At 39.5% G+C, this 24,324-nt stretch overlaps 1 protein-coding gene across 3 annotated transcripts in view; it reads left to right on the top strand.

The window, feature by feature from the left end:
* Window positions 1-24,324, top strand: part of PHF8 (PHD finger protein 8) — a 93,081-nt gene that overhangs the window by 43,505 nt on the left and 25,252 nt on the right. For 2 of the 3 annotated variants that reach the window (XM_007089430.3, XM_007089429.3), the window contains exons 9-18: window positions 1,867-1,954; window positions 2,323-2,429; window positions 3,706-3,797; window positions 6,280-6,369; window positions 8,223-8,525; window positions 9,290-9,393; window positions 13,964-14,142; window positions 14,435-14,520; window positions 15,213-15,346; window positions 15,950-16,263. In XM_007089430.3, coding sequence (XP_007089492.1) covers window positions 1,867-1,954; window positions 2,323-2,429; window positions 3,706-3,797; window positions 6,280-6,369; window positions 8,223-8,525; window positions 9,290-9,393; window positions 13,964-14,142; window positions 14,435-14,520; window positions 15,213-15,346; window positions 15,950-16,263 — 1,497 coding nt within the window. The remainder of the gene's footprint in view (window positions 1-1,866; window positions 1,955-2,322; window positions 2,430-3,705; window positions 3,798-6,279; window positions 6,370-8,222; window positions 8,526-9,289; window positions 9,394-13,963; window positions 14,143-14,434; window positions 14,521-15,212; window positions 15,347-15,949; window positions 16,264-24,324) is intronic. The other variant, XM_042973705.1, reaches the window with a different exon arrangement.

The raw sequence follows: 24,324 nt of genomic DNA, 5'->3' as shown, positions 1-24,324 counted from the left end.
AGCTGGAGGTTTGTGAAAATATTCTCAGAAGAGTAACACCTGGCAGATAAATGTAGGAGTGACCAAGAGGAGAAAGGCAGAAAAGGCCTCTCAGACATAGGGAAAGGCATAAGCAAAGCAAGGCTATGTGAAATAGTTTATGGATACCAGAGCCTAAAGATCAAAGGCTGGGAACAGGTGAAGCTGAGAAGGTAGGTGGGCTGAACTTACCCAAGAGGTGGCTGGGGGATCACCAAAAGTTTATTTGTTTATGTAGCAAAAGATATAAAGAATAATGTAATAAACATTTATGTGTTTGTAACCCAACTAAAAACATAAAACGTTGCAATTATATTTGAAGCCCCCTGTATACCTCTCCTCACTTCCATTCCCATTTTTCCCTCTCTGAGCTAGCCATTGTTCTGAAGTTGGTGATTATTTCTATTTCTTTATTGGATAGGTATAGCTCACCAAACCAATACCTAGTATTGTTTTACATGTTTTTGGATGTTATGTAGATGGAATCATATTAGACAGTTCTTCCCAACTTTTTCCTGTGGACATTATGATTATGAGATTCATGCTGATACATGTAGTTGTTCACTCAACTTACTTTTCAATATTCTATTGTATTAGTATATGGCAATTTATCTATTCTCCTGTGGATGTACATTTTATTGAAGAGTTTTGAGCAGGGGATGACATGAGCAGATTTGTATTTTAGATATATCACTTAGGGTTGAGATGTGGAGGATAGACTTCAGAGATTGAGATTAGCACAGAGCAGTGGTTTACAAACACTTTGCACTTAGGACCCGTTTATACTCTTTAGTATTACCGAGAACCCAAAAGGGCTTTTATTTATGTGGATTATAGTCATCAATATTTACCATATTATAAATTAAAACTGAGAAAATTTAAAAATATTTGTTTATTAATTCATTGAGAAATAAACTCATTACATGTTAGCATGATTAATAATTTTTATGAAAAATAGCTATTTTCAAACCAAAAATGCAGTGAGAAGAGTGACATCTACCTTTTTAAAAATCTTTTTGATGTTTAGATTAATAGAAAATGACTGATACTTAAATCTGCTTCTCGGTGTTTGTGATGTCATGTCATTTACCCTCTGGAAAACTCCACTCTACACCTGTGCGGGAATGAGGGTGAAAAAGACAACATCTTAGTATTATCATGAGCATAGTTTTGACCTTGCATATGCTCTGAAGGAGTCTCAGGGAGCCTCAGGATTCCCTGGACCATACCATGAGAACCGCTGGTGTAGAGGAGCCAGTTTAGAGGCTGTTGCAAATAGCCTAGGTGACAGGTAATAAGGGATCTGAACCAAGGCTTTGATAGGATGGATGGACCAGGAAAGGAAGATGAATATGAGAGATATTTAAGAGTAGAATTAGAACTTCCCAGAAGGCAGTGTAGGGTCAAGGGCAAGGAGAATAATTGAGTTCCATCTAGGTGCACACTGTACACAACCACCTTGTGAAATATTTAGCTAGAAGATGGCAGACTTTGAACCCAGGTTTGTTTGACACAAAAGCTCTTTGTTTTACCTGGAGTAGAGTTAGAAGGGATAGACTTGGCAAGGAGGTAATGCCCTTCTAAGAGATGGGAGAGAAGATGGGTGAGGCATCAAAGAGACTTGAAGTTGAGAGGACGAAAGTCGAAAGAGTTTATTAACCCCAAATGGTGGTCCAGTTTAGGGTTATAATGGTGGCAGAATGGGTGTTGGAAGAGTGGAGGAGCTAGAACTTTCTGAGTCACTGCGGGCTGGCTGCTCTAAGGACTTACGTTTGAGATGAGTGGGCAGTGATGTCCAGAGGAAGTAAGGTCCTCTGCCAGCTATGATTTTGCCATGTTACACTGCAGGATGGATCCATGCTGTGCTGACTCCCGTGGACTGCCTTGCCTTTGGAGGGAACTTCTTACACAGCCTTAACATCGAAATGCAGCTCAAGTGAGTACTGAAGCTATTGTGATACTGAGTTGGCCATTCCCACCTGCTAGAGTCCTTGAGTTCTCCCCTATAGTGAGAAGTGCAGCATAGAAGGTGGCGAGATGATGAGAAGGGAATAGATACTGGTTCCTGATAATGATCAGTGTGAGGATGAATACCCCTTCCTTACTTAGTAGTTTTGTGACTTTGGGCAAGTCACATAACATTTGAGCTCAAGTTTCCTAACCCACAAAGTTGGATCTTACAGGGTAGTTGTGAGGATTAGAGATAATGGATACAAAACATTCAGAACAATACCTGATACACAGTAGGTACTCAGTAAACAGGATCCTTGTTATCATTGCTATTATTGTGCCTGCTTCCTCTAGAGCCTATGAGATTGAGAAGCGGCTGAGCACAGCAGACCTCTTCAAGTTTCCTAACTTTGAGACCATCTGTTGGTACGTGGGAAAGCACATCCTGGACATCTTTCGAGGTATGGATCCCTTTCCTAGCTGTCCCTTTTGCCCTGCTTCCCCAAGTGTGTGTGTGTGTGTGTGTGTGTGTGTGTGTGTGTGTGTGTTCGTTCCATCACCACAGAGAACTTCCTAGTGTTACTTCTTTATAGTCTCACCCATTCTTTCCCCTTGCACTATCCATACTTTCTGGAAACCGCTGATATGTTTCCCATCTCTATAATTTTGTCAAGAATGCTGTAAAGATGGAATCATATAGTGTGTGATCTTTTGAGATTGACTTTTTTTTAATTAAGTATAATGTATGGTAGAGCATGTATTTTAACTTTATTTAGCAAAGGTGGCTGAGAAAATTGAATTACAGTGAAATTATCCCTATCCCCTGCTAATTAAAGTAAGAAACTCAAACTGGACAGTCTCAGAGTTTCCTGAATGTGCTTCCCATGAGATGAGGACAAGGCCAGTCCTGACCATGCTGGCATCATTGTGTTGGTATCAGCCCAGGTGGGAAGCCAAACTGCTGGGTTTCTTCTTTTCTGCTTTGAAATGGAGCAGCAACCTTGCTCAGACCTGAGATTCTTCAAGGTAACTTGGCCATGAGCAATCAGTATTTTAGATTTACAAAGAATCTCAAAGGCCAATGAATACAGTCTTCTACCTACTACTTCAGGCCCTTAATCTGCCACCTAGACAGAGTGCACTTAAGTGTTCAATCAGAGGCTCAATGATTAGCCACTTGTTACCTGTTCTGAATAGCTCAGTTCAGTAGAAAATTCTGTATTGACCCTGAAGCTGGCTATTTGTCATAATCTCCTCTTGGAGTGACTCAGGGATAAGGGCATTTATTAATGGCCCTTCATGTCTGTGTAGGTTGCAATCATGGTTTTCCTGAGTGTTTGCATTTTGAAACCCAAGAGGCAGAGCACACTTCCAGTGTGGTAGAAGGAACATAGGCCTCAGATTCAGATATACATGGCTTCAGTCTTAGCTTTGGCAGTTACTAGGTATGTGCCCTTCGTTAAGTCTCTTTGCTTTTCTGAGCCTCAGTTTCCTGGATAGTAAAGTGAAGATAATGATGCTTGGGTAGTAGGTGGGTATAAAGATTAAATGAGATAGTAGATGTTAAATGCCCAGCATGTAGCAGGTACTCATTAAATGAACACTATTGTAAGAACTGAGATCTGGAGTCATGCCTAGAACCCTAAGTATTTTCTCTGATTGCCTGAAAAAAGAAACAGTTCCTTTGCTTCCCCACATGGCTTTATTGACCCTCTGCCTTCCTCCTTCGCCCTTTAGGTTTGCGAGAGAATAGGAGGCACCCAGCATCCTACCTGGTCCATGGTGGCAAAGCTCTGAACTTGGCCTTTAGAGCCTGGACAAAGAAAGAAGTAAATATACTTATTTCTCTACCTCCTTTATAGTTGTGGCCTCCACAGAGACTGGCTTTGGGTAGATGCTTTGGGGTGGTGGATGAGACCAGGGAGGCTTGTGGCCTTCTGGGGTTAGAATGGAGGACTGGGTTAGGACTTTTTGGATTACATTTTTAAACCTTTCTTTCTGATTATAAAAAGTGATACAGGCTTACTCTAGAGAATTAGAAAAAATACAGAAGAGTGTAAGGAAGGAAAAACATCACCTGTAATTTTAGCACTCAGAGGGAATTAACATTAATCTGTGGGTGTATTTCCTTCTGGTCTTTTTTATATACATTTAAGAAACATGATTGCTATCACTATACATACAATTTTGTATCTGAATTTGTTAGCTTATGTTAATTTCCTGTGTCCTCAAAGTTCTCCACGAACATTTAATAGTTACATGATATTCTTTTGCAGGGATATACCATCCTTACCTAACTGCTTGTTTATTGTTGCTTTATTTGGGGGGTAGTTATTGAAAAATCATGCAGTGACTATCTGTTTGCATCAGCCTTTTTCCCTCATCTCTTGATTTTTGCTTCAGGATAGATTCCAAGAAGAGCAATTTTTGGCTCAAAGTATATGAAAAAAACGTAAGGCTCTTACTGCATACTGCCAAAATGGCTTTGTAGAAATACACCAATGTCCATCTATCCAATTGAATGCTAAACAGCTATAAAAGAGAATAAGGAAGTTTTCTCTGTACTGATCTGGAAAGATCTCCAGAATTTGTCAAGTAAAGATGTAGAATCATGTATATATAATGTGCTTCTTTATGTGTTAAAAGTGGGGAGGGGGGACAAGAATTACATTTATATGTGCTTGTATTTGCCTGAAGACACAATCTGGAGGGATGTAGAAGAAAAGTGGTTACCTGTGGGTGCGGGCTAATGGGACTGATGGCATGGACAAATGTATGTTGAGACTTTTCAGTATATCTCTTTATATTATTTGATTTTTGAACTCTGTAAATGGATTACTTACTCCAAATGTTGACTTAAAAAAGCAATTTTAAGAAATACAAAAAAAGAAATATCAATATTGTTCTCATGCTTTTGATATTCTGTATAGACTTTTCCCCCTGCATATGGAGATCTTCAGCCATTATAGGCTTAACTTGTACAATGTCTCCATTTCCTGTTGCCAACCTTCCCCTCAGATATCCTTGGACTTCATGTCTTGGGCCTTCTCTTCGTCCCTGGACTCACCTACACCTGGGCCTTAGCCTACTGTTCTGTTTCTCCACATCCCTCAGGTGTGGCTGCCTTGGGTTTCATTTCAGACCTTCCCCTCCCCGCCTCCATGAGGTGAACTTTGGAGTGACTCTGTCCCAGGAATAACAAAAGGGAGGGAGGGCGGGAAGAGTCTTAAGCACTCGGGCCCTGAGCCAGGTTGGCCCCAAATAGCACAGCCAAAGGGAGCTGGAGGAGAGTAGGACACAGATCCTACAGAGAGGAGCCCATTCTTATGGAATAAGTCTTTTGTGAAGTGAAGATGACTTCCATGGGAGGTACTCACTCCCTGACCTTTCCAGAGCCCTTGGGCTGGGTGGAGGGAGCTATTAAATTTATCCAGCTGGATCACATGGGTTCTTGGACCCCACCCCTGCCCAGCCACCAAAATAAATTCCAGATGGATTAAAAGAGTCAAGGAAAAAAGAAGATTCAAACCATGGGAAGTAAGAAGGTAATGCTGAGGAGTTTTTATCAGTCCTCTGGATACAGAAGTGAAGTGAAAACTGGTAGAAGAAATCACAAGAGAGAAACTTGGGAGATCTGTCTACATAAAGATGTAAATCTTGAGGATTCAAAAAGATTACAAACAAATTAAAAGAGAGACAACCAAAAGGTCTTAGCCTTGGTTGCTGTTGAGCTAGCCATGGGCCTGTAGCTGCTCAGCACTGAGCTCTGTCCTCACAAGTGAAGAGGCCATGTTCTCCCCAGGGATTCTGGACTTTTTGAGGGCTATGGCCCAAGCCCACCACTGAGTTCCTCACACGTCTTGACACTGCCCTTTATCAGGTACAGGTTTTGCAAATACTGCCTCACAGTCTCTGGTTTGTCTTAACAGTGGTTTTGGAAGAGAAGATTTTATTTTTTATGAAGTCCAGTTTATCAGTTGTTTTTCTTTTATGGTTCATGCTTTTTGTGTCCTCAGAAATCTTCGTTTAACCCAAGGTCACAAAGATTTTCTCCTCTGTTTTCTTCTAAAGGGGTTATAGTTTTAGATGTTACATTTCAGTCTGTGATCCAATTTGGGTTTGTGTGCCTGTGTGTGAGTGTGTGGTGCAAGATGAGGATTGAGGTTCTTTTTTTTGCATATGGGTATCCAGTTGGTCCAGTACCATTTGTTAGAGTAACTACCCTTATCCATTGAATTACCTTGGTACCTTTGTCAAAAATCAGTTGTCCGTTTACGTGTGGGTCTATTCCTTATGCCTTTTGTTTGACAGGCTCTGCCAGACCACGAGGATGAGATTCCGGAGACAGTACGGACCGTACAGCTCATTAAAGATCTGGCTAGGGAGATCCGCCTGGTGGAAGTAAGAAGCAGGGGAGCAGGGGAGGCGTTTGGGAAGGGCTCAAGGCTCAAGTGGCAGGTCAGGCTTCTTCAGTTGGCTTGAGAGCTCAGGGGAAGGGTTGGAAAAACCCCACCAAAGATTCTGTTTATTCATTCATTTAAATAATTATTATGTGCCTTGAGTGTCTCTCACATTAGGCTAGGTGCTTAGAATACGTAAGTAATTCAGTGTCTTCCCACAAAGAACTTGGAATCCTGTAGAGGACTCTGGGTGAAGTTTACTGCCTGAGCCTCAGTTTCCTTGTTTCTAAAGTGGGGATAATTATACCTACTCAGAAGTTTGTTAAAAGGGTTACGTAAGGTAATATATGTTGAGCACTAAGTACAGTACTTGGCACATAATAGGTATTCAATAAGTTCTGATGATGGGTCACAGTAGTAGTGGGTGGTAGAGTTCATAGTAGTAGTTGTTGTTACTAATATTTTGACTCAGTCTCTGCATTCTACAAAATGACAGCTCTTCCATGTTAAACATGATTACAAAGCCATGTTTCAACAGGTGCTTATACCACAAGGCAGTAAGGTGTAGATGGTAAGAGACTCAGAGAAACTTGGGTTCTGGTTCCTGCTCTGTCACTTGCAAGCCTTTCAGAGCCTTAGTATCCTTATCTGTAAAGGGAGAATAACACCACCTTTTCAGAGTTTTGTTAGGATTAAGAGCTAATGTATGTAGAGCCCCTCGCACAGTGCCTGGCAGAGTAAGTACTCAATAAATGTGAGCCATTGTTATTAATAGACTTTGCAGCAAAGAGAGAACTCAGTGTGGGCTGGTGAAGTAGCAGAGGCACCAGAGGAGAATTGGACTTAGGGAAGTTTAAACTTTCCTTTAGCTCAGAAGCTGTCAACTTTCCATTTAGCACTCAGGATATAGGCACTCAAATCCATGCTAAAGGGTGGTCAGCATGAGCTACTGGGAAGTTGGGCTTTCTAGCCTCACCGCTTACAGCATGTTTCACTGCCTACACCATAGCTTACATTGTCCACCTCCTACCCCATTTTCCTGCATTCCCATCTGTCACAGTCCTTCAGAGTTTAGTTACAAGGCCTACCTTTTCTCCAGCTCTTTGCACTTAAACCAATTTTGTATATACAAAATTTTGGGCTTGTTAGGAAAAGACTTAGAGATGGATCATGTCTGGTCCATTGGCTTTCAAATGTTTTAAGACAGTGGAACCTTTTTTTTTCAAATGAGATCCTACATGGAAGCTGAATCAAAGCATAGCTGCAGTGAATAAGATAAAAACAAGAGGCTTAGAATTACACATGTTCCTCTTGTTTGCCTTCTACCTACTTCCAGTCTTCAGGGCTCCTCCCAAGAAGTTCAGAGGAGCCACAGATCATCTTTTAAAACCACCTTTCCAGTCTGATCCTTTAATTTTACAGCCAAGCAAACAGCCTCAGAGTGTTCAGATCACTTACCTGTGGTCATAGAGCTAGCTAGTAGCAGAATCAGGACTAGAACCTCTCTCCTCTCAAATCCTGCAGTCCTTAGAGTTGGAACCATAGTTTAGTACTCAAGTATTTTCTGTCTCATGCCAGCTGCATTTGGAGTCTTTTCTCTCCAATTTTGACAGTAGTGCTGGGCTTTTTCTCTGCTCGTCTTCTCCTCACTTGTCAATGGCTGGGTAAAGATCTGCCACCCCGTAAATTCTTGATGACACTTTGTGAAAAAAACTAGGGTGTGCATCTAGATGTGGAGCATCTGTAAGCCACTTCCATGGCAATAGTGCCAGTGCCATGAACAGTCCTCTGCTCTTAGCATAGAGAGAACTCTTGAGTAAGCTCTAACCCCCTCGTGTACTAACACTCTTGTAGGATATCTTCCAACAGAACGTTGGGAAGACGAGCAATATCTTTGGGCTGCAGAGGATCTTCCCAGCTGGCTCCATTCCCTTAACCAGGCCAGTCCATTCCACTTCAGTATCCATGTCCAGGCTGTCACTGCCCTCCAAAAGTGGTTCAAAGAAGAAAGGCCTGAAGCCCAAGGAACTCTTCAAGAAGGCAGAGCGAAAGGGAAAGGAGAGCTCAGCCTTGGGGCCTGCTGGCCAATTGAGCTATAATCTCATGGATACATACAATCATCAGGCACTGAAGACAGGCTCTTCCCAGAAAGCAAAGGTGGGTGCTGGCCCATGGGTTCAGCCCAGCCCTTTTGGGTCCCTTGGAAGAGCAGGGTATCAAAAGGATTGTCCTCTCTTCCCACCTCCCTTACGGCCCCTGGTGTTTGGCTACCAGTCCCACTCATATAATAGGCATTTATTGAGACCTTGTCTGTGCTGGGCACTGTGATAGGTGCTGTGAATGTAACCTTCAAGAGGCTGACAGGCTAGTGAGAACGGCAGGCATAAAAACGAATGAGTGCAATGAGGTATTGTGGATGCCATAATCAAGGGTGTGTGGGGGACCCCGAGACACAGAGGGGTGGATGATTTTATGTGGGCATAAGCTATGATCAGGAGCTCTTCTCCCAAAAAATGACACTTGAGCTGAATCTTGAAATGCTGGTTGGGAATGACATTTAAGAACATGCATGGTATATGAGTGTCATGTTGGAGTCTTGAACAGGTCCTTAAGAAAAGCCCTTCTCTGGGGCTCTACCTTGCTTCAAGATTGTGGTGCTCTCCATGGGCATGTGAAGATCCTCTCCCCTCTTTTTAGAGAACACGGTTTACAAGATTGATAGGTTTCCCCTGGGGTAGCCATGCATTGTCAACCTCCTGTTCCTGGAATCATTTGGGGTGGGGGTGGGAGATAGTGTAGCAGAAGGCCTTGGTTCAGGTGATTTTAACAGTGAACTCAACCAGTGAAACCGGAAGGAACTGGTCATCGTGATTCACATGGGAGTCCCAGACAGGTGACAACTGAGCCTTCTCCTTCTACAGTTCAACATCACTGGTACCTGCCTGAATGACTCAGATGATGACTCGCCAGACTTGGACCTTGATGGGAATGAGGGCCCGCTGGCCCTGTTGATGTCTAATGGCAGGTGAGGTGGGAAGAAGGAACACAGAGATATTGGGGCTGTCAGTGGCAACATGTTACTGAGACAAGGCATGGAATTAGGACCTGGGGCTGGAACATGGGTGGGGGGGGGCTTACTGTACTTGGGGAAGGACCCAGATATTATCAGATATCATTGCTTAGTTCAGAGAACTATGGTTGTGTTAGGGGAGAGGCCTGGAATCTAATTGGCAGTTTGAGAAAAATCTTGTATACAAGTTCTAAAAATTTCAGCAAGTCAGTGGGTCAGAACCACTGGCAGGAATAAGGAAGTATAGCATACTGGTTAAGAACATTCGTTTTTTTATATACCTTTTGCGATTAGATTTTTAGGAATTTTGCAGAAATATTTGCACAGGTACATAAAGAGAAATGTTCAGTGTTCACTGCATCATTGTTTGTAATAGTAATTAGGAGCATGTTCATCAGTAAGCATTGGTTAAATGAATTATGGCACATCTATAGAGTGGAATAGCATGTAGCTATTAAAAATAATTGAATTAAAAAAGAGTTAAATATCTATTGACATGGGAAAATGTCCAAGATATATTCTTAAGTGAAAAAATCAGGTTACAAAATAATATATAGTAATAGTTTTAATTTTTAAAAATGGTGTGTGTGTACACGTGTGTGTGCGTGTGTATATGCTTGTGTAGAAAAGTGGCATACATATTTCTTTATTTTTATTAAGTGTTTGTTTATTTTTGAGAGGAGGACAGAGGATCTGAAGTGGGCTCCGTGCTGACACAAACAAGCCCAATGTGGGGCTTGAACTTACAAACCATGAGATCATTACCTGAGCTGAAGTCGGATGCTCAACCGACTGAATCACCCAGTGCCCCTTCCTTCATTTTTAATTTAACTTTTTTTGAAGAGGTTTAAAATTTAATTTATGCAGTTTAAAATTGAAAAAGTACAGAAGAATACTTAGTGAAAAATTTTGTTCCTGCCCCTCCCTGTTCCCCAGTTCCCTTCCCCGTGGACAACCAGTGTCAATGATTTTCTTCTAGAGATAATTCTACACATTCATGCAAATAAGTATATTCATCGTATATTTTATACTTGTCACATCAAACTTGTAATAGTAGTTCTCTCTGGAAAGTAGGAGAAGGGAGCCAGGAGAGGAAATTTTTACTTCAGTAGCATTTGAATTGTGTACAATGAGCATGTATTACTTCTCCTAAAATAATTTTTAACAGAGCATTTTCTAAAAGAATAAAATAAAAGCATTCACAGCAAAAAGCATGGGCTTGGGAATCAGGCAGGTCCAAGTTTGAATCCCAGCTCTGACACAAATTCACTGTGTGATTTTAACAAGTTAATTAACCCTGCACCTTAGTGTCCTCATTATATCTCTTCTATAGATAAAGCTTCCCCTCAGGTTGTTGGAGGACTAAATGAGATTATGTATGTAAAGTGCCTATCACAGGGCCTGGCACATAGTAAATGCTTAATAAATGGTAGCTCTTATAAATAAAATGATGAAGATTAAAGGTGATGGTGGTGGTGATAGGGATGATGGTGTGGGTATAGCCAGAAGCTAAGTAGATCGTCAGAAACCCTGAAACACATAGGGAGGCAGAGGCAGAGGAAGACCGGAAGAGTGATCATCTGGACACTCAGAACACCAGACAGGAAGAGTCAAGAGCCAAGTAAAGTATGAACAGCAGAGGAATACAAGCATCAAGGATACCTTCATAGCCTTTTTGTAGGAAAAGGCCTTCAGATCCCACTTAGCTGAGAAATCAGTGAAAAGGGAATGTGAGAGCAGGGCAGATTCTGAAAGCAGCAGAGCTGTTCTTGGGGTTTGAGAATTTAGTTACTAAATAGTAGTAGACTGTTGAGCATTGTCTTTGTCCATGGTCGATCTCCTGGGGAGTAGAAAATTGAGAATCCTAAGGATCCAACCTATAATGGCTGTTGAGAATACAATGAGACATTTTCCCCTTCCCCACCAGTCTTTTTTTTATGTTGCTTCTGTCACCTCCTGCAGCTGCCAGAGACTGATGTTAAGTCAACCTAAAGAGACAAGGTACAGAAATAATTTACAGACAATATGATATTATGGCTGGGCTTTTCTCCAGAATAATCCGAGGTATAGACGAAACAAGACTAGTTATTGATAATTGCTGAAACTTAGCTGAATGAAAGGTACATGAGAGTTTTTTTATACTTTTATATTTTTGTATATGTTACACATTTTTCACAATTAAAAGTTAATAAAAGATCCAGGGTATAAATAGCTGCCATTTATTGAGCTTCTGCTTTGCGTCAGATTTTATCTTAGCTGTTTAGTACATTATTTAGTCCTCACAACAACCTTGAAGTGTTGTTATCCCCATTTTATTAATATGGAAACTGGGGCCCAGAGAACTTAATTATAAGATTAACTACCATTGGGCACTTGCCTTGTGTTGGGCTCTTCATGTAGCTCATTTAATCCTCCTAAAACCCTGTGGGGTAGGAAACAGGTCAATTTAATGTCAGCCAATTTACTGAAAGAAAGCCAGTTCACCAAATGGCTGCTGAATGTATCAAGTATACTGATTTACCAAAAACTGGTTTCTTTTTAACTATACGGTTTATTTCAACAGTTTTTACTGGTTAATATTGTTTACCATATGTAACAGGATTATTTAAACCATTTTTAAATTTTTAATTTTTTCCATTTCGTATGTATATATATATACATACATATATATGCATACATCTATATATACACACATATAGGAAGTATATATATATATATATACATAGATACATATATGTATATAGGAAGTATGTGTATATATACATATAAAGTTTGTTTGTTTTGAGAGAGACAGAGCGCAAGTGTAAGCAGGGGAGGGGCAGAGAGAGAGGGAGAGAGAGCATCCCAAGCAGGGTCTGCACCATCAGCACAGACCCCAGTGTGCGGCTTGAACTCACAAAGCATGAGATCACAACCTGAGTCGAAATCAAGTCCTATGCTCAACTGACTGAGCCACCCAGGTGCCCCTTTATGTATTTTTAATAGCTTTTTTTGAGGTATAATTTATATACCATACCTGCTTTAAGTATACAATTAAATGACTTTTAGTAAATTTAAAGAATGTGCAACTATCACCACAGTCCAATTTTAGAACATTTCTATCACCCCAAAAAGATGCCTCATGCTCACTCATACTTAGTCCTTTGGTTCTCTTCTCCAAGCCCAAGCAACCACTAATCTACTTTCTGTCTCTGTAGATTTATCTTTTCTAGACATTTCATATAAATGGAAAAATATAATATGTGGTCTTCTATGTCTGGCTTCTTTCACTTGTTTTTGAGGTTCATCCATGATGTAGTATGTATCATTAATTGGTTCCTTTCTACTGCTGAATAGTATACCATTGTATGGATATACCATATTTTGTTTATCCATTAACTAGCTGACAGTCATTTGGAGTGATTCCACTTTTTGACTATTATGAATAATGGTGTGATGAGCATTTGCGTACAAGTTTTTGTATGGGCATATGTTTTCATTTCTCACTTAGTAAAATTTTTGGTCATATGGTAATGTTATATTTAACTCTTTAAGAAACTGCCAAAATTTATTCTGAAGTGTGTGTACTACTTTATGTTCCCACCAGAAGTATACTGGCTAACATTGTTATTGTCTGTCTTTTTTATTATAGCCATTCTAATGGATATTAAGTGGTATCTCATTGTGGTTTTGATTTGTATTTTCCCAATAACTACTGATACTAAGCATCTTTTTGTGTGATTATTGGGCATTTGTATATCATCTTTAGAGAAATGTCTATTCAGATCTTTTGCTCGTTATTAAATTGGCTTGCTTGTCTTATTATTGAGTTCTAAAAGTTATTTAAATATTCTGGATACAAATCCTTTCCCAAATAAATGACTTGTAAATATTTCCTCCCAGTCTATGGCTTATCTTTTCACTTTCTTAATGGTATCTTTTGAAGCACAAATGTGTTGGTTTTTACCTAATCCCAGGTCATAAAGATATTTTCCTGTATTTATTTCTAGAAGTTTTATAGTTTTAGCTTTACATTTATCTCCAGGATCCATTTTGAGTTAATTTTTGTATATGATGTGAGGTAAGAATCCACATTCATTTATTTGCATGTGATACCCAGTTATCTTAGCACCATTTGTTGAAAAGACCATCCCTTCTCCCACTGAATTGCCTTGGCACCTTTGGCAGAATGCAACTGACCATAAATTTAAGGGTTAGTTTTAGACTCACAGCTCTGTTCCACTGTTGTATATGTCTGTCCTTATGCTCATATCACACTACCTTGATTATTGTTGTTTTATAGTAAATTTTGAAACCAAGTAGTAAAAGTCCTCCAACTTTGTTCTTTTTCAAAATTCATTTGCCCATGTTAATTCCTTTGTATGCCTATATACATTTTAGTATCAGCTTATTAATTTATGCAAAAGAAATTAGCTGGATTTTGATAGAGATTGCATTGAATCTGTAGACCAATTTGGGGGGTGGGGCTTGCCTTCTTAAGAATATTGAATGTGACTTTTTATGCTCTCCTTTTCTTCCTTTTTAGTGCCAAGAGGGTAAAGAGCTTATCTAAGTCTCGGCGAGCCAAGCTCACAAAGAAAGCAGATAAGGCTAGGCTGGTGGTGGAACAGGTGATGGAGGATGAATTTGACTTGGATTCAGATGATGAACTGCAAATTGACGAGAGATTGGGAAAGGAGAAGGCAACCTTGATAATAAGACCAAGTGTGTACCTATTCTTTCTTGTTCCTTCCCTGCCCATTTCACATTTGTTTCTGGTACCCTTGATAGACCAGAGGCCTTAGGCCTGAGCTTTTTGACATTCTGATTTACAAGCTCTTTAGGCCTCCATGTATTCTCTGCTCTAGAGATTTATATATAAACCAGTCCAAACCTCCCTCAATTAGTTTTCTGTGGTCATTACTTTTAGGAAAATTATAGTCTTACTTTTCCTCCTGGGTGTTTGGCTCAGATGCTTATCTTAGCTTCATGATAAATGCATTTCATTATTTTCTAGAATTTCCTCGAAAGTTGCCCCGTGCAAAGCCTTGCTCTGACCCCAACCGAGTTCGGGAACCAGGAGAAGTTGAGTTTGACATTGAGGTAGGAGCCTGCTCTGTGTCTAGTCTTCTGCCATTCTGGTTACAGAGACTGAAGACACAGATTGTCATTCTAGTCGGAGGTAAAAAGATATCTTATGCATTCAATTCCTAAAATACTTATTAAGTGAAAGATTGTGTGCTAAGTACAGCTAAGCATATAACTGGGAGATCATAATTTAGTTGACATGTTTTAAAAATCCTTTAATGCAGTGGAATGCCTAGCTGGCTCAGTCGGTTAGGCTTCCAACTCTTGATTTTGGCTCAGGTCATGATCTCACCGTTTGTGAGATAGAGCCCTACGTCAGGCTCTGCACCGACAGCATGGAGCCTGCTTGGGATTTCTTCCTCTCCATTTCTCTCTGCCCCTCCCCCACTCACACTTTCTGTGTTTCCAAACAAACAAACATTAAAAAAATCCTTTAATGCCGGGTAGAAGAAAAGGCACTGCAATGTAGCAGAAAGAGTATCTGATATGGAATATCTGATTATGACATTACACAAATTATTTACTGAGCCTTAGCTTCCTTATCTGTAAAATGGGAGTTATAATACCTACCTCACCAAGATGCTGTGAAGATTAAAATACTTGGTGCTTAGAAGATACTAGTATCCGGAGTGAAAATGTCAACACTGTATTGGGGCCTAACTAGACCAACCCTCAGCAGCTGAGGTGATATCCTCTTTTCCCAACAGGAGGACTATACAACAGATGAGGACATGGTAGAAGGGGTCGAAGGCAAGCTTGGGAATGGGAGTGGTGCTGGTGGAATTCTTGATCTGCTCAAGGCCAGCAGGCAGGTGGGGGGACCTGACTATGCTGCCCTCACGTGAGTACTGTCTTTGATCTCCCCTTTCCAGGTGATCAGATGCCACACCCTCCCACCCCCACCCAAAAGACTAGATCAGCCAATCAGCAGATATTTATCAAGATATTTAAAGGGACAAAGAATTAGCAAAGGCATTCAGGCTGAGAGACTAAAACAGACATGAAATCTGTCCTGGGGAACTTAAGATCTGACAGAAAGTGGATGTATATATAGACTTCAAAAGGGATCAATTTTGGGTTTTTTGGGACTTGGAAGAGGGACTGGAAGAGGCATGGAAGGAAAACTGGGCCTTTTCTGGGCCTTGTTTAAAAAATGAAAGAATTCAGCATGGGTGAACAGTGTGGGAGGTGCACCCCTCTTTTTGCCACCTTCCTGCTGTCTGTGGAAAGACTTGAGGCAAGAAGGACTGGCCTTGATGTGAAGACAGTCTCTGATATACTATCTTGATCCATTGGCTTGATTTCTGGTTTCTCATCTGGAATGGTTCTCTCCTTCTTCCCACCCTAAGCCCCACTATTGTCCCTTCTCCCTGACTGTTCTGATGACTGTTTTCCTCTGACAACTACAGAAACTCCCTCAGCATTTCTCCTCTGTCCCTTGCAGCGAGGCCCCTGCCTCTCCCAGCACTCAGGAGGCCATCCAGGGCATGCTGTGCATGGCCAACCTGCAGTCCTCATCGTCCTCACCAGCTACCTCCAGCCTGCAGGCCTGGTGGACTGGGGGCCAGGACCGAAGCAGTGGGAGCTCCAGCAGTGGGCTGGGCACAGTGTCTAGCAGTCCTGCTTCCCAGCGCACCCCAGGGAAGCGGCCCATCAAGCGTCCAGCATACTGGAGAACCGAGAGCGAGGAGGAGGAAGAGAATGCCAGTCTGGATGAACAGGACAGCTTGGGAGCATGCTTCAAGGATGCAGAGTATAGTAAGGGTCCAGGCCAGAAGCGCTCCCCCTAGTCCCAGTCTCAAACCCAGTCCCAATCTCAAACCCAGTCCCAATCCAGGATAACCTGGGACAGTAGTGAGCAAAGACCTTGCCTTAAGCCTGATGCTTGCCTTCTTTGAGCCATGTTTTCTTAATCTGTAAAATGGAAATACCTACAGGTTGATTCAAGAATTAGAGATGGTGTTTGTCCAGAGCACCTGGCACATTGTCTTTCTCATGGAAGACCCTCAAAAAATGGTAGCCATTATAATTAGCTATCATCCATTTTTAAAATTGTCTAACCTCCTTTGCTGGTAATTCTTTTTTCCCTTCTTGCCTGTTTTACCTCCATCACTTCCACTTCTCTGTTTGGTTCATCCCTTGCACAGGTATATAATTACCTTTCAGCGGGCTTTTTACATTTAAGAGAAGATCTTTTTCTAAGTTAAGATTTATTAAGTACTACAATATATAAAGCACTTTTTATATAGTGCAGTTGACTTTAATGTGGGTTTTAATGTTGGTTTTTTTAAATTCTTATTGATCAAAATTCAAACAAGACTGAGAAAGCAAAAGAGCCCTTTGACTCTTCCTCCTCTGAGGAAGGTTACTTGAAGGTAACCTGTGCTATTAGTTGATGTATACCTTTCATTTTCTTGTACTTACAACCACATGTGGACATAAATAGATAGGGTTTTGTGTAGTATACATGGTTCTACAACTTGCTTGGATATCTTTCAATATCAGTACATGGAGATCTATCTACTTGATCAATAACATTGAGATCTACCTGTTGCATAGTAGCCTATAGCATAGATGTGCCACCATCTGTTTAACCATTGCCTTCTGATTAACATTTAGGTTGTTTCTGATTTTTTAGTTTGACTAACAATGCTGCATTGAAAATGCATGTAAATAACTCTTGGTGTGCATGTGCCAGCTAACATTTCTATAGGGTAGCTAGACCTGCTGGATTGGAAGGTATGTATAAAATAAATGTTAATAGTGCCAAATTTCCCCTTCAAAAGGGCCAGTATATGAGCAGTGTATGAGACATACATGTTTCCCCACAGCCTTACCAGCTGTGGATATCATCAGTCTTCGTAATTTTTTGCAAATCTGGTAGCAAAAGAAATGGTGTTTCAGTTTGTTTTATATGCTTATTGGCTCTTTTTAAATTTATTTTCTGTGAATTGATTCATTGTTTCCCCCATTTTTCTATTAGGATGTTGATTTTTTTATTGATATGTAGGAGTTCTTTATATATTCTAGATTTGTTAGAGTGTTTTTTTTAAATAATTTTTTTTAATGTTTATTTTGGGAGACAGAGTGCGGGGGGCGGGGGGCAGAGAGAGAGGGAGACACAGAATCTGAAGCAAGCTTCAGGCTCTGAGCTGTCAGCACAGAGTCCATTGCAGGGCTCGAACCCACAAAGCGTGGTATCATGACCTGGGCCAAAGTCGGACGCTCAACCAACTGAGCCACCCAGGCACCCCTAGAGTGTTTTTTTTAATTTATATTCTGGAAATGTTGCAAAATGTTTTCTTTTAGTCTGTTGCTTGTATTTTATTTATGGTGTCTTTTAGCATGTAGAAGATTTCAGTTTTTCCATAGTCATCTTTATCGATTTTTTTTTTGTATTTTATGTCTTGTATAAGAAAACTTTCTTATATTTTTACCTAAAGCGTGTGTAGAAGTCAAAATTGTATCTCTTTCTCTGAAATTAAGTTTTATGAATTGTGGGAGGTAAGAATGTAAATGTAATTTTTTCCCATATGGATAGTTATTTGCTCTGACACCATTTATTGACTGGTTCATCATTATCCCCCTGGTTTGAAGTTCTGCTTTTGTCATAAACTAGATTCCCATGTGTATGTGGATTTGTTTTTCTACTCTATTTCCAGTTCTGACCTTTAATAGCTATATGACATTGGGAAAACTAGTTAACCTCTCTGTGCTTCTCTAATAGTACCTACCTCATAGATTGTTGTGAGGATTAAATGAATTAATCTACATAAAGCACTCAGAACATTGCCCAGCACATGATAAGTGTTAGATATTATTAATATTTTCTGTTCTATAAAATTTGTCCATTCCTTTTGTAATACCACGTAGGTTAGTTACTATGGGCCTTGTGTCTGGTAGGACAGATCCCCTCTGCAGAACTTGCTTTAGACCTAAAGAGAGCACAAATGCTCAGCAAGCCCATCATCTCTGAGTGGAGCTGTGATTGGTCTTAGGGGCCTTCCAAGTTCCCCTGGCCACCCACCATACCTTCAGGAGACAGTCGCATCAGCCTACAGCTAAGACATCTGCCCCTGGCCTAACTACTTCCTTTTGTTCCCTGCTTTACCCAGCAACACGAGAAAGGCAGTTTAATAAGGAGATACTGATCTACTTGTTCTTATTTTTCCTGAACTTCCAGGCCATTATTGAGTTTTTTCTATTCCAGATGGATTTTAGAATCGGCTTGTCAAATTACATGGAAAATTATATTAGGATTTTTTAAATTAGGATCGCATGCATTTGTAGATAAATTTATGGAGACTGACATCTTCCATCAGAGAGGCCTTTCTGCTCTAATGGGATGTATATATTCTTGAAAAACTTCATGTCCTGAAAATGTGTACACTAAAAATAATAGGGCTTACAAGAAAAAGAGGGTTAAGGGCACACTCCTCAAAGTCTCTGTGGCTTTGAAGGCAAAACACCCAAATAATGGCAGTCCTAATAATAATCCTTGCCCAGTTAGCAAGGTATTGGCATTTGCACCCAGCATCAGAATGAGTGGTTTCTTTGTAGCCTTAAACCCTGGGCTCAGGCTTTTTCCTTCCAGATGTGGGTTCTTGAGGGCATTTGCTTAAGATAGATACCAGCTTCGTCAAATTAAAATCTGATTCAGGGCCTAGTCTTCAGCAGTCTTTTTGTCTTTTTTAAACATAGGGCAAATGTCTTCACAACTTCCTCATCTGCTTTCTTAGCTATCCTCTTCCCACTGGAGCTTCATTTTGTAGGAAACAAAGGCACCATTTTCTCTTCCTCTAGTGGGAGGCACTATTGCAGGATTTTCAGCTTCTGTCTGTAGGTATTCATATATTGCTAGGGCTTTCTCTGTAATTGTGAGAAAATTCATCCCTGATTGGTTAAAAATAACATGCCAAAGAAAATTGCTTTGGAACCAGTGTAACTTCTGGATGACTTTGACGTCATTTGGACATGAGCAGTCACAAAACAGGCCATCTCGTCCTTCTGTCTTCAAACATGGTCTCTCTATTCACATGGGTTTTCTTGTATATCTGTTGTTCAGTTTATTTACTAGGTGTTTTAAAGTTTGGTTCCTATAGAAAGTGGCATCTTTTCATCTATTACATTTTCCATTTGGCTGCTGCTAGTATGCAGGAAAATAATTGATTTTTCTATTTTGATCCTGTATTGGATTACCTTACTATGCTCTTATTAGTTGTTTCAGTTAATGGTCTTGGGCTCTTGAGGTAGATAATCTGTGTCCCCTATCTTAGTCTGCTAGAGCTGCTATAACAAAATGCCACAGACTATACGGCTTAAACAACAGACATTTATTTTCTCACAGTTCTGGAGGCTGGAAGTCCAAAATCAAAGTACTAGCAATGTTAGGTTCCCCTGAGGCCTCTCCTTGGCTTGCAGATAATCTCCCTCTTACTGCTTCCTCACCTGATCTTCCCTTTGTGAACATAGGCCCCTGATGTCTCTATGTATATCCTAATCTCTTCTTAAAAGGACACAGTCAAATTGGATCAGGGCGCACCCTAGTGGCCTCATTTTAACTGAATTATCTCTTTGAAAGCCTTATCTCCAAATATAGACATATTCTGAGGTACTAGGGGTTAGGAATTCAACATATGAAATTGGGGGGGCAGGACACAATTTAGCTCATAATATCCCTTTTCTTTCTAGTGTTCCATAGCTCTAGATTTTTCTAGTTTTATCACACTGTTGAATAGTAACAGTGATAGGGGGCATCCTTGTATTGTTTCTGACTTTAAAGGTAATGCTGCCAGTATTTCTCCACTCGATACATAGGGCTCTCTGTAGGTCTCTGATAGGCGGTGTTCACGAAGTTCAGGGGGGAGTATCGATCTCTAGTTTGAGAGGTTTTTGTTCGTTTGTTTTAATCAGAAACAGAATTAGGTTTTGGCAAATGGGGTTTTTTTTGGCATCTTTTGATTATAAGTGCATAGTTTTTCTCTGTTAATTTGTTAATGGTAATATATCTTAATAGAGTTACTGATTTTGAGTTGACATTTCCTTCTTGGGATTGGCTGTACTTGATCATGGTGTTTAACAGTAGTTTGTTTATTTAGTTCATTTGACTACTAATCATCTTGTTTGTTTACTATTAATTTCTGGTTTTATTTTAGTCCTTTTTCTTAATGCTCTTTGCACAACACCTCAAGTTGAAAGCTCTGTTCCTTTCTTTTCAGTCTCTTTTCCCTTTTGATAAAGGGTTTTTTTAATTTTATTTTTCAAATCAGCATGAAGTAAAATTGGCTTTGCTGCTATACACATGTTTAGATTCTTGTAACCACCACCACAATGAGCATACAGAACCTCCTCACACTCCCTTATGTTGTCCCTTGGTAACCGTGCTCTCCCTCTACCCTAACGCCTAGCAACCACCGATTTCATTTCCATCCCTGTGGTTTTAGCCTTTGCCAGAATGTCATGTAAGTGGAGTTACGCAGCATATAATATTTTCAGATTAGCATCTATTATTCAGTATAGATGTTCTTATGTATCAATAGATGTTTCCTTTTTACTGCTCTCGTCCATTGTAAACCACAGTTTCTTTATCCATTCACCTGTTGAAGGACATTTGGGTTGTTTATAGCTTTGGATGAGCTGCTGTGAACATTCATGTGCAGGCTTTTGTGTGAACATGAGTCTTCATTTCTCTAGGGTAAATGCCTTAGAATGGGATTCCTGGACTGTATGGGCAGTGGATAAGAAATGGCCAAGGTGTTTCCCAGAGTGGTTGTGCCACTTTACATTCCTACCAATAATGTATGAGAGTTCCAATTGCTCCACATACTTTTCAGCACTTGGTATTGTCATTGTATTTATTTTAGCCATCCTAATAAGTGTATAGTGATATCTCATTTAATGGGTTTTCTAATGTCTGATGATATATCTATTGACCATTCATGCATCTCTCTTTTGAGATGTCTTTAAATAGATGCTTTGAATGACTTGCCTATATTTTTTTAGAGGTATAATAAACATAGAGTGTTATATTAATTCCAGGTATACAATATAAAGATTCAACAGTTCTGTACGTGACTTACTGCTCATCAAGATAGGTGTTCTCTTAATCCCCTTTATCTATTTCACCCATTCCCCATAACTACCTGCCCTGACAACCACCAGTTTGTTCTCTATAAAGATTCTAGTTTTTTGTTTGTCTCCTTTTCTGTTTGTTCCTTCATTTTGTTTCTTAAATTCCACATATGAGTGAAATCATATTGTATTTGTCTTTCTCTGACTTATTTCACTTAGCATTAAACTCTGTAGGTCCCTCCACACTGTTGTAAATGGCAGGATCTCATTCTTTTCTATGGCTGAGTAATAGTTCAGTGTGTGTGTGTGTGTGTGTGTGTGTGTGTGTGTGTGTGTGTGTAATACCACATTTTCTTTATTCATTGATCTGTGGATGGGCTTATCTGTGGTTGAGTTGCTTCTATATCATGGCTATTATAAATAATGCTGCAGTAAACATAGAGGTGCATATATCTTTTCAAATTAGTGTTTTTATTTTCTTTGTGTAAATACCCAGTAGTGACATTGTGACATTACTGGATCATATGGTAATTCTATTTTTAATTTTTTTGAGGAAGCTTCATATTGTTTTCCACAGTGGCCACATCAATATGCATTCCCACCAACAGTCCACAAGAGTTCTGTTTTCTCCACATCCTGCCCAATGGTTGTTATTTCTTGTCTTTGATTTTTAGCCATTCTGACAGATATAAAGTGATATCTCATTGTGGTTTTGATTTGCATTTCCATGATGATTATTGATGTTGAGCATTTTTTCCATGTGTTGGCCATCTGTAGGTTGTCTTTGGAAAAACGTCTGTACAGGTTCTCGGCCCATGTTTAAATCAGAGTATTTGTTTGCTTTTTTTGGTGTTGAGTTGTTTAAGTTTTTGTATTTTTTGGATATTAATCCCTTATTGAATATATCATTTGCAAATATTTTCTCCTATTCCGTAGGTTGCCTTTTTGTTTCCTTTGCTGGCTTCCTTTGCTCTGCAAAAGCTTTGTGTTTTGGTGTAGTCCAAATAGTTTAATTTTGCTTTTGTTTCCCTTGCCCAAGGACACATAGCTAGAAAAATGTTTCTATGTCCATTGTCAAGATTATTGCATATGTTTACTTTCTAGGAGTTTTATGATTTCAGGTCACACATTTAGGTCCTTAATCCATTTTGAGTATATTTTTATGTATGGTCTAAGAAAGTGGTCCAGTTTCATTTTTTTGCATGTAGCTGTCCTGTTTTCCTGTCACCATTTAATGAAGAGACTGTCTTTTCTCCATTGTATCTTCTTGCCTCCTTTGTTGTGGATTAATTGACCATATAGGTATGGGCTTATTTCTGGCCTCTCTATTCTGTTTGATTGATCTATGCGTCTGTTTTTGTGCCGGTACCATACTGTTTTGATTACTACTGCAGCATTGTAGCATATTTTGAAATTTGGGATTGTGATAACTTCCAGCTTTGTTCTTCTTTCTTAAGATTGCTTTGACTATTCAGGGTCTTTTGTGGGTCGATACAGATTTTAGTGTTATTTGTTCTAGTGCTGTGAAAAAATGTTGGCATTTTGAAAGGGATTGCATTAAATCTGTAGATTGCTTTGGGTGGTATGGACATTTTAACAATATTTGTTCTTCCAATCCATGAGCATGGAATATCTTTCTATTTGTGTTCTCTTCAATTTCTTTCATCAGCATTTTATAGTTTTTCAAAGTACAGGTCTTTCACTTTCTTAAATAAATTCATTCCTAGGTATTTTGTTATTTTTGGTGGAGTTGTAACTGGAATTATTTCCTTAATTTTTCTTTCTGCTACTTCATTTTTAGTATATAGAAATGCAACAGGTTTCTATATATAATTTTGTATCCTACAACTTTACTGAATTTATTTATCAGTTCTAGTGAATTTTTGGTGATATCTTTAGGGTTTTATTATGTCATCTGCAAATAGTGAGAGTTTTACTTTCCCTGACCAATTTGGATACCCTTTATTTCTTTTTCTTGTCTGACTGCTGTGGCTAGGACTTCCAGTACTATGTTGAACAAAAGTGGTGAGAGTAGACATCCTTTTCTTATTCCTGATCTTAGGGGAAAAGCTCTCAGTTTTCTCCATCAAGTAGGATGTTCTCTGTGGGTTTTTCATATATGACCTTTATTATGTTGAAGTATATGTTCCCTCTAAACCTACTTTGTTAAGAATTTATATCATGAATAGATGTTGTACCTGGTCAAGTGCTTTTTCTACATCTATTGAAATGGTTTTTAATCTTTCTCTTATTGATATGATGTATCACATTGATTTGTGAATATTGAACCACCCTTGCATTTTGGGAATAAATCCCACTTGAGCGTGGTGAATAATTTTTTAAATGTATTGTTGGATTTAGTTTGCTACTATTTTGTTGAGGATTTTTGCATCTGTGTTCATCAGAGATACTGGCCTGTAGTTTTCTTTTTTTAGTGTGTTCATCTGGTTTTGGTATCAGAGTGATGGTGGCCTTGCAGGGTGAATTTGGAAGCTTTCCTTCCTCTTCTGTTTTTGTTTTTTTTTTTTTTTTTTGAATAATTTGAGAAGAATAGGTAGGTATTAATACTTCTGTAAGTGTTTGGTAAAATTCACCTGTGAAGCCTAGAATTCACCTTTGAAGGTCTTGGAGTTTTGTTTGCTGCAAGTTTTTTGATTGTTGATTCAATTTCATTGCTGGTAATTGGTCAGTTCATATTTTTGTATTTCTTCATGATTCGGTTGTGTAAGGTTATATGTTTCTAGGAAT

The sequence above is a fragment of the Panthera tigris genome, chromosome X (genome assembly GCF_018350195.1).
Source record: "Panthera tigris isolate Pti1 chromosome X, P.tigris_Pti1_mat1.1, whole genome shotgun sequence".
NCBI classification, from domain to species: Eukaryota; Metazoa; Chordata; class Mammalia; order Carnivora; family Felidae; genus Panthera; species Panthera tigris.
This window is presented reverse-complemented; position numbering and strand designations above follow the sequence as displayed.